This window comes from Frieseomelitta varia, unplaced genomic scaffold (assembly GCF_011392965.1).
Source record: "Frieseomelitta varia isolate USP_RPSP 00005682 unplaced genomic scaffold, Fvar_1.2 scaffold_468, whole genome shotgun sequence".
In the NCBI taxonomy this organism is placed as follows: Eukaryota; Metazoa; Arthropoda; class Insecta; order Hymenoptera; family Apidae; genus Frieseomelitta; species Frieseomelitta varia.
In genome coordinates this window covers 195,681-205,861 of record NW_025110221.1, presented here as the reverse complement: position 1 = coordinate 205,861, position 10,181 = coordinate 195,681, and the positions used below count along the sequence as shown (strand labels likewise).

The 10,181-nt window shown below is 35.6% G+C and overlaps 1 protein-coding gene across 8 annotated transcripts in view; it reads right to left on the bottom strand.

The window, feature by feature from the left end:
- Positions 1 to 10,181, bottom strand: part of LOC122532735 (kinesin-like protein KIF13A) — a 104,996-nt gene that overhangs the window by 80,855 nt on the left and 13,960 nt on the right. For 7 of the 8 annotated variants that reach the window (XM_043661769.1, XM_043661771.1, XM_043661765.1 and 4 more), the window contains exon 2: positions 4,109 to 4,196. In XM_043661769.1, the coding sequence (XP_043517704.1) occupies positions 4,109 to 4,196 (88 nt within the window). Of the gene's footprint in view, positions 1 to 4,108; positions 4,197 to 4,829; positions 4,853 to 10,181 lie in introns of those variants that run through there. The other variant, XM_043661770.1, reaches the window with a different exon arrangement.

Sequence of the window (10,181 nt, the reverse complement as noted above, 5' to 3'; positions counted from 1 at the left end):
GTTAATAATCGTTCGTGTTTAAGGAGCGAGGGGAAAAAATAAATTTGAAAAAAAAAAAAACGAGAATAAACATTTGAAGGAAAAGAGGATCGGCGTGCTTTTTTGATCAAAAGGGGGATCTGGTAACGATATTGAACTTGACTGGCTCGACTTCGTTACGATGCAAGGTCCGGCGGTAACGAGTCGAGGCGGCCAGTGTTGATTGATAATCAACGCTAGCTGTTTTTCCAGCCGGTGGTTCATCATCGTGCCTAGAGTCACGCGTTCTTGCGATCGCACACGCCTACTCGGAATCGTTCAGTCCCACGTTTGCGGCAATTAGCACGTAGGATAATTAACCTGTACGTGAGTAATCGTGCACGATAAGCACGATTTACTTCAACACGATCCTCACTATTCCATGATTTTCACTTTTGAAATTTGGTTTTACTTAAACGTAGTTTTCGAAGAAATATATTTGACACGGTTTTTTTTTTTTTTTTTTTTTTTTTGTTTTTTTTATTGGCAATCGAGGTTTAGAAGGGGTGAAAACTATCCTTGAAGTTAGGGCTGCGGAGTACACTTTGTCAAATTACTCGAGATACAGTTTCCGTGTATTTAAATAAAATTTGAGCGCTGGTTTAAAAATTGTCACGCTTTCGAAAAATCGCGAGAAATAAATTATATTACAGCAACAACGTATGATAAATAAATTAATTTAAAATAATGTTGTATTTCACCGTTGCACGTTGATTTATCTTGAAGCAAACACAAATGGACAGTGCAACAACATTGAAAACAGATCGAGTTCAAAGGGTTAACTTGTTTTCTCTGGTATCGACCGAATCGAAATCCACAGGCCGTTTGATATATAGTAGGAACACAGAGAGGAAGACAGAAAGAAAGAAAGAGAGGAGAGAACTGTCGTTGCAGTTATTCAAATCGAAGCGTTTGAAGGTGAAGGATCCAGAGAGCGGAAAACAAACGATGTCACACGCCGCTAAACGTTAACATTAATAAACTTCCTTATGCTTGCAACCAGTTCGCTCACAGTTTCTGTCTCTCAAACGTATCCACCACGTAAGTTTGCCCATCGAGATTCGCGGGCTCGATTTTTTCGAAGAATCGCAAATCGAGAAGTGGGGCAAAGAGAAGTTGGCGCGCGCGTTCGCATACAGTTTGCGAAAGTTTAAGTAGATAGTGAAGTTCGAGGTGGAAGCGTCCGAGAGGATTCTGGATAATGCTCCGAGAAGACAAAGGATGACCTGTTTCGTAACATCGTAAATTTAAACATCGACATTGTGTACGAAATAACATAAAGAGAAAAGAAAGAACAAATCGACGACTTTGAAGAAGTTGTCAAACACGTTCCAACAAATTTTTGTTACACTGCAACGAATGTATCGAACTTTGTACCTGTACTGCTTTATTTTTGTTGATTAGGCGTGTTTGACAGAATAATATCAAAAGGAAGAAAGAAAAAATCGACGATTTTGAAAAAGTTGTCAAACACGTTCAAACAAATTTTTGTTACACTGTAACGAATGTATGGAACTTTGTCCTTGTACTGCTGTATTTCATTAATTAGACATGTTTGACAGAATAATGTCAAAAGAGAGAAAGAGAAAATCAACGATTTTGGAAAAGTTGTCAAACATGTTCCAACAAATTTTTGTTACACTGCAACTAATGTGTCGAACTTTGTCCCTGTACTGCTATATTTTGTTGATTAGGCGTGTTTGACAGAATAATATCACAAGGAAGAAAGAAAAAAATCGACGATTTTGGTAAAGTTGTCAAACACGTTCAAACAAATTTTTGTTACACTGCAACGAATTTATCTAACTTTGTTCCTGTACTGCTGTATTTCATTAATTAGGCGTATTTGACAGAATAATGTCAAAAGAGAGAAAGAGAAAATCGACGATTTTGAAGAAGTTGTCAAACACGTTCCAACCAATTTTTATCACACTGCAACGAATGTATGGAACTTTGTTCCTGTACTGCTGTATTTCATTAATTAGACATGTTTGACAGAATAATGTCAAAAGAGAGAAAGAGAAAATCGACGATTTTGAAGAAGTTGTCAAACACGTTCCAACCAATTTTTATCACACTGCAACGAATGTATGGAACTTTGTTCCTGTACTGCTGTATTTCATTAATTAGGCGTGTTTGACAGAATAATGTCAAAAGAGAGAAAGAGAAAATCGACGACTTTGAAGAAGTTGTCAAACACGTTCCAACAAATTTTTGTTACACTGCAACGAATTTATCGAACTTTGTTCCTGTACTGCTGTATTTCATTAATTAGATATGTTTGACAGAATAATATCAAAAGAAAGAAAGGAAAAAATCGACGGTTTTGGAAAAGTTGTCAAACACGTTTCAACAAATTTTTATACCGTAACGAATGTATGGAATTTTGTCCCTGTACTGCTATATTTTATTGATTAGGCGTGTTTAACAGAGCAATATTCGAAACTGGGGGCGTGTTTAGAGAGTAATATTCGTACTCGAAATTTCCATCGTGGTTAGAATGTTCGAGGATATTATCTACCTGCTCCGATAAGACTGTACGATCTAATTATCTGACAAGTAGCACCGACAAATGGCGCACGTACCGCATTTTTTCTTCTTATCTACGTCTTATCTACGCTACGATAATGCCGTCTATAAATTCGTAACGACACCAACGAATATGATCGCTGAATATTTCGAACGCTCGCTAATGACTTGTCGATAACCTCCATAAAGCACGAAATGCAGAAGTTTACGCAAACATTCGCGCATTTGTCGAAAATTATCGCGGAAATTAAGCGATTCGTCGAACAATATCGCCAACATTTTCTGGATTTTTCATTTCACTCGCAATACTCCGATATAACGGAGGGGATATTGTCACAGAAAACATTAGCGCATCTCGCAAACAAACAACACCGACGTATACAGTGATGAAACTGAACACACAATGATGAAAAATTGTCGACACTTTAAACTGGTTGTGTCTTCGTAAAAGGAAATCATAGATACATACTCGATCTAATTTTCAAGCACGAAGTTTAGATTTCTACAACGATTGCCCTACGTTTATTTTCTTCAAAAGACATTTTCACATCGTGATGATTTTTTTTTTTTTTTTTTTTAATAAAGTTATGACAATCCAAAGTATGAATAATTTTTCATTCAAATTAATTCTGGTGTAATATTGACTGCAATTAGTTGAAAACAATTTATATTTGCCAGATAACAGGGTCATAAAATATGTTTCTGGAAAGTCGAAACATTCTGCAAAACACACTACGTATTTTGCCAAATATTCTGTGTGTTCAGTTTTGCATTTAAACATTTTCATCGTGGAGAAAAACAATATCTTTTAAACAATGTGTTCTGTTTCGATGAATGACAAAATCTGCGCAATATTCACGGCAAGAGCCTATTATATAATTATAACATCAACAACATTTTTATACTGTGTGTGTGTGTGTGTTTCAGCGTATAAATTTCTGAATTTCGCGCGTTTAAAAGCCAAGAAAAGGAACTTTTCCTTTTTTCTCGGCACGATTACCCAAAAGATAAAAAACTTTCGAACGTATCTCATTCGACTTTCATGAGACACCCTCTATCTTATCGTCGTGGAGCTCCGATCGAACGACGTGGATCCGACGGATCGCGAAACTTTAAACGAAAGATTAAATTGCTACCCGTCGAGAGTTACGAGAAACAAAAATAAATAAAGTGAAAGGCTCCGCGCGGTGCTCAATTTTTTTTCGACAAATTAAAAAATTCGACGATTTGATAATAGAATTTAATTCATTGAAAACATGTTTTGTTTTATTAAAAATCATTAAATTAAAGGAGTCTCCTTCGAGATACGATCAATAATTATTTAATCTAACGAAGATTGACAAAATTTGAATGAAATAAATCGTTTTCATATTCATCTTTCAATATCGATCTAACGAAACTTAAATATTGATCTATATGTCTATTTATCTAATGAGACTACCGAAAAAAAAAAAAAAAATTTCAGCAATGATAAAAATCTGGATAATCTGAGAATATTCCTCAGTCAATTCTACATTCAGCCGCGCAACAATGAGAAAAAATGTCTGAAGAGATCACTCACCGCTCGATCTTGTCCATGGTGGTGGGATGTTGCAAGATGGTTTGCTGTCCGGACATTTCGACGACGCATTGTGTACCGAGTTCCAGCTCTGGAAAAGCAGAGTGAAACTAATTAAAATGCGCGGGATTAATTGCGAGGGCAATTTGTATTTTAGGTATGAGGCGTGCGACGCGACTCGCAAGAGAATTTGGAAAACTGGTTCCAGAAAATGAAACAAGAAGAAAAAAGCAGACAAATTTAGAGATATACACGGTGACTTCCATTAATACTCGAACATTAACATATTAAGTATTGAAACTGTTATAATTTTGCAAAAAGTTGTTTTATTAACAGAAAACGAATTATTATTGTAAACGAATTATTATATATAACATAACAGTATAATAATAATCAGATAATGTTCTGTTAATAAAATAATTTCAAGAATGTTCATTGGATTCATTGATTTAGAGGTTAAGTGATTGATTATATTATATATGTCATAGAGGTTACGTTTGAATATATTATATTGTATTATAAATGTTAAGTTTGATTATATTATATTATATTATATTATATTACAAAGGTTAAGTTTGATTATTGTATAATTATTATGCAAGTTACTAAGTTACATTTGTGATGGTAAACAGTGTCACACATATCTTCTGCAAAAGCAACGGTATATAATAATACCCGTAATATCAAATGAGCTATTAATTATCAGTTAAATTAGTATGCATACTTGACTGATTCTCAACTTCATTTTTCTCCTGAAAACAAAGTCTCACAATTTCGTTCTTCTCCTTGATCCTCGTCTTATTTTCTTATTCTTATAAAATCTCCTTGGTCCAATTTCTTTCATGAATTACCTTGTACGTCTTTTCCGCGTTACTTATTAAAATTATTTATATATTATTAATATTATTATTTATATATTATAACACTTTGATGAAACTACTGTCACGCATAATTGATTACAGTTTGTAACAAACGACTGTCGGTCAGTAGCACGTAGTTTCACTCTTCCACCAATCGCGAGCCGCCGCTCATAATTCAACCAATCAGCAGTGCCTCCTTTCCTTTTGTCCAATCCCTGTAAGCCTTACATTACTAATCTGTCGTTACGTTATACTTGATTGGATCTTTTTTGACCAGTTCTCGTGGCGGGCGACTTTAACCTGCCTTGGTATGTGGACACTTATCCAGCGGGAAATTTGAAACGAGAATTGCGCATTATTAGAACCAACATTATAGAATTTTTATTATTTTGGCACTGTAATCCGTCGATACGATTGATTTCAGACTTTCATTGAGACAACTGCTTAAATGATATAGCAATTCTTGTTAAAATTGATGTTAATTTCTGTTTGAAAATAAACATGACTATTACAAATCTATTTACATTCACTATATTAATTTATATTGCAGCGATTCAGCATTACGACACGGTTAAATATTTCCATTTATTTCTAGCCAATCAAAGTCAAGTATAAAAGTGCGAAGTCCGCCATAAAAATGTGAAAACATTCGAAGTCTGGCGGCGAAAGAGTTAAATCAAATTTTTCAGCCAATCATTATCGATACGTTTAGTGTTAAACTATTTTTGCATCAAACTTTTGCTTCTTGCAAATACTTTTGTTCCTCGAGCAGCCACGTGTAATCATATCACGCGACAGCTGATTATTCAAGCAAACCCGAATTTTTGATCGATTCGACAGACACGAAGCTTTCACGAATCTATCGCAGAGACTGCGATGGAAGAACTTTTCTCCAAGAAAAAAAGAAATCGTCGAAATTGGCAGAAGAAGAAATCGTCGCAATCACTGGGAAATCCAGCAATTTCCAGTCGACCCCAGCAAGCCCTCCTTCCTCTTGCTACTTGAATCTCGCCGAAGTTCGACTTCTCAGTTCTCCCTGTGTAAATAATTTCGAAAGGGGATGGTTCCTCGAGTCATCCAGAAGAGCCAAGACTTGAACCGAGGTTTCTCAAAGTTCATCGATAATAAATTCGACGACTTCGCTTTTTTTTTTTTTTTTTTTTTTAAGACGAACACCGGTATCCGCGAATCCCGTTACGTAAAAGTCGATCGGTCTGGCTTCTGAAAAGCTCGTGTCTGCGCAAGAAAAAGCGAAAAAAAATTGGATAACACTCGAACGAACATCAACTTTGACGTGAATGTTCTCTCGCCACGAGAGAAAAGCGCCGCAGACGAACAGGCGTGGGTTACGACCGATACACGATTACAGAACGGAAGCAAAGAAGCAAAGAAGCGTAAACGTCAGAGGCGAGCAGGAGAGGGGAGGAGGAGAAGGAGAGAAGCCATACAATGAGACAACGTCTTATGACAGCCACGAGTCATAACGCACTCGTAACGTTCAACTCGAGGCGCATACGTAATCGCGTATAAGGCGGCAAATCCATGCTAAGCGATCGACCATTCTTCCCCCCCCCCCCCCCCCTAACTCGCCGGGGGGCTTATTGTTCACCGTTATTCGCTATTCAAACGTGTGCACCGCGATACACGAACCGAGCCGAGATCCGATCGATAACACCGACGGGCGGCGTCTGTTCATTCATGACACGATGCGCTCCACGCTGCTGGGATATCGCTTTTTTCCACCCTTCGTCAAAGTCACCAAGAGGCAATCCCTTTTTTTCAAAAAGGGGCTTTTCTCTGTCGAAAAAAAGGAGTACGAAGGACGTTCGTGAAATGGAAGATTAACCTCTTGCGCTGGAACGATCAGTCACGCGCGTCGAGAATTTTTTTTTTTTTTTTTTTTTTTTTTTGTTCCAAAATTTGTAACATTTTTTTCAGTCTCAAGTATATTTAAGTGAAAACAATATGGGCGAAACAAGGAATGAATTTATCACTTATCGACAATTTCTATCCGGGTGATATCGTACCGACGAGTTCGAAAAGAAAGCGACGAATTATTGTATATATGGTGTTGGTCACTCGTTATGGTCCGCAGCGCAGACAGAAAAATACATGTTGAAAGTTACTTCAAGAAACAATCTATCTGTGAAACAACGAAATTATATTGCTAAGTGTTTCATACGAGAGTTATTAATTAATTTGCTGCCAATTAAACGATTTATTATTTGTTATTTCGTGAAACAAATTATTCCTCACCTGCCAGAAATCTTTATTTATTACTTGATTTTGATAGAAATAACTGAGAGTTCTCTTCAAAGGTGTCAGAGCTTTTCTTGGCCATGCTCCATGAGATGAGAGTATGGTTATGTGAATGTGTTTTGAGGGTAGAGAGTGTGAAGAATCGTGAAAAAGTTACAGAGAGCAGCGAGTTGTCTAGAAAGCTAAAAAGTTTAAATATCCAAAGCTAAAATCTAAAAAGTCTGAAAGGAACTTAATATTTTTGTCGCCTCCATATTCGAACTTTTCAGTATTCTTTGTTCCCAAGTTAGTAAACTTTAATTATTATAAATTATAATATATTATTTATTATATACTCTATTATTATAATGTATATTATATACTATATTACTATAATAATATATTATTTATTATATACTGTATTACTACAATGTATATACTATATTATTATAATAATACATTATTTATTATATACAGTATTATTATAATACATATTATATACTATATTACTGTAATAATACATTATTTATTATGTATTGTATTATTATAATATATATTATATATTATACTATATTACTGTAATAATACATTATTTATCATATACAGTATTATTATAACACATATTATATACTATATTACTGTAATAATACATTATTTATCATATACAATATTATTATAACACATATTATATACTATATTACTATAATAATACATTATTTATTATATACTGTATTGTTCATTATAAACTCACGTGGGTTCAACTTTTTTTTTTAACTTTCTCCCCACGTTATTAACACTCAACTATTATTACTATTATTATTATTATCGACAGATCAACGCAGCTCAATATATATAACATCACCTCGCCCACGACATGACGCGACGCGGCGTCCATTGACATTTCCATCCCTATTTTCATTGGCACGAGGTTCACGCACGATCACGCGCGCGCCGTGTCGCACGACGATTTATGGAGCGTGTCCACGCATAGTGATGCCGTCTTAGAACTTCTAATTACCTTTGTCACAGGTGGAACGTGTCTCGCGTTGATCGTGTCCGGCCAGTCGAAGGGAAGATCGATGAGCGATCGACTATTTTAATCGACCGAACTTCGTCCTAGACGCGCTTAAGATATATAACGTGATCGTCGATTGAATCGAGGAATATCTACTACTCGATGAAATAAATTATAATTTTAATTACAAATCATTTCGTGCAGCTTATCTTTCGCTCGATGGAACAAATTATTATCGTAACTTTAATTTACGATGAACCGATATTTACGTCAGTTGATGTTGGATTTTTCATAGTAGAATTTCTTTTGATATTTCTGACTGAGAAAAATCGACGCTAAACTCTACATTCTCATACACAAGTGAACAAGTTTGTCAACTGGATTAAAGAATATACCTTTAGTATATTATTTACCGATGAAATAAATCAATCATAGTTTGCCACAATTTTTGCCAGCTTCTACGAAATTTCACCTCGTCGACCGTCACATCGGCTGAACTTGAAATTTTTATAAAATCCCTTTCGAGAAAATCGACAAAGTTTCATAATAGGGCATTGAATAAAGGAAAATCTGATTACACAGTGAGTGAAACGACAAGTGAATTCGACATCTGGCGCGAGATTACGAAATTTATTTATTACACAGAGGACGATTATCAATTATTTCGTCGCGTAAAAAAAAAAAAAAAAAAAGAACGAGCGTATTTCAGCTGTATAAAAACTTTATCGACGATTCTGTTCGTCTGTCTGACGAGATAAGAACATAAGTCACAAGAAATTTCCCATGAATATCATTTGAGTTTGCTCCTCGACACGAGCGAGACTCTATTGTACGTACGATGTTTCAACTGGTGGCTTCTTTGCAAAATTCGCTTGCAAAGTGGCAACAGATTTCTCTTCTCGCTAGAAACGAAACGCCATTTCGATTCGGGAAACAATGAAATGAAGGGAAAAGAAAAATTCACACGCGAGCAAAAGGAAAAAAGGCAAATTATCTTCAAACTAATTAAAGTTCCTCGCTCCTCGTTCTTCGTTACTTTTTACACTCTAGTTCGAACAATGAGATTGTAGTCTTTAATTTCGGTAACGAGAGAGGAGGAAAAGAAAAGAAAAGAAAAAAAAAAAAAAAAGAAAAGAATTTCAACGTTTCGGGAAAACTTGGGAACAAAGAACCGGGAAAGAACCTGGGCTTTAATTAATTGAAAGGAGGGGAGCACGCGTCGTTTCCCTCCTTCGAAACCGGAGTAAAGACGCACACCGAGACAACGAAGAAGGAATCGACAAGCAGCTAATGAAAATTGAACGAGAAAAACTAATGGGACGTATTAATTGCCACCTGACGACGCGACCAACCCCCTCCCCTCCCCCTGACGCCGCCAGTTCGCCAACAAAACGCACTTAATCTCGATTCGGGGGCGATCAGAGCGATTCAAATGCGTTGAAAATGCAATTTTCGTTTTAACGATCGAAGAATAATAAACCAGTGAAATTTCCATTGAAATTTCCCGAATTAAAGTAAAAAGAATGGAAAACGTTCTAACTTGCGGCACGATCTTGCACAGAAACTTTTTCGTCTGTACATTTGGCGAGAAATCATTTGAATCTCTGAAAAATACACGTGCAAAGCTTCTAGGAGAAACTACAAAGCCTAACTTCGACTATTTTGGGTAGTTCTGGTGAAATTGAGAAAACCTAATTTTGACTGTTTTCGGTAAAATTATAAATTTGTAAAATTATAAATTATAAATATTCTGCTCTGGTGAAATTATAAAACCTAATTCCGACTATGTTTGATAGTTCCGGTGTTAGTGGAACAATTGTCACGCTATCTCGACGAAGGTGAAAAATTTTCATCGGACGAACATGAATCGAAAGTTTTTTTTTCCGCATTTTCCTTCTTTCTTTTTTTTTTTTTTTTTTCTTCTTTTTTTCTTTTTCTGTTTTTTTTTCCTAACCTGAACGTA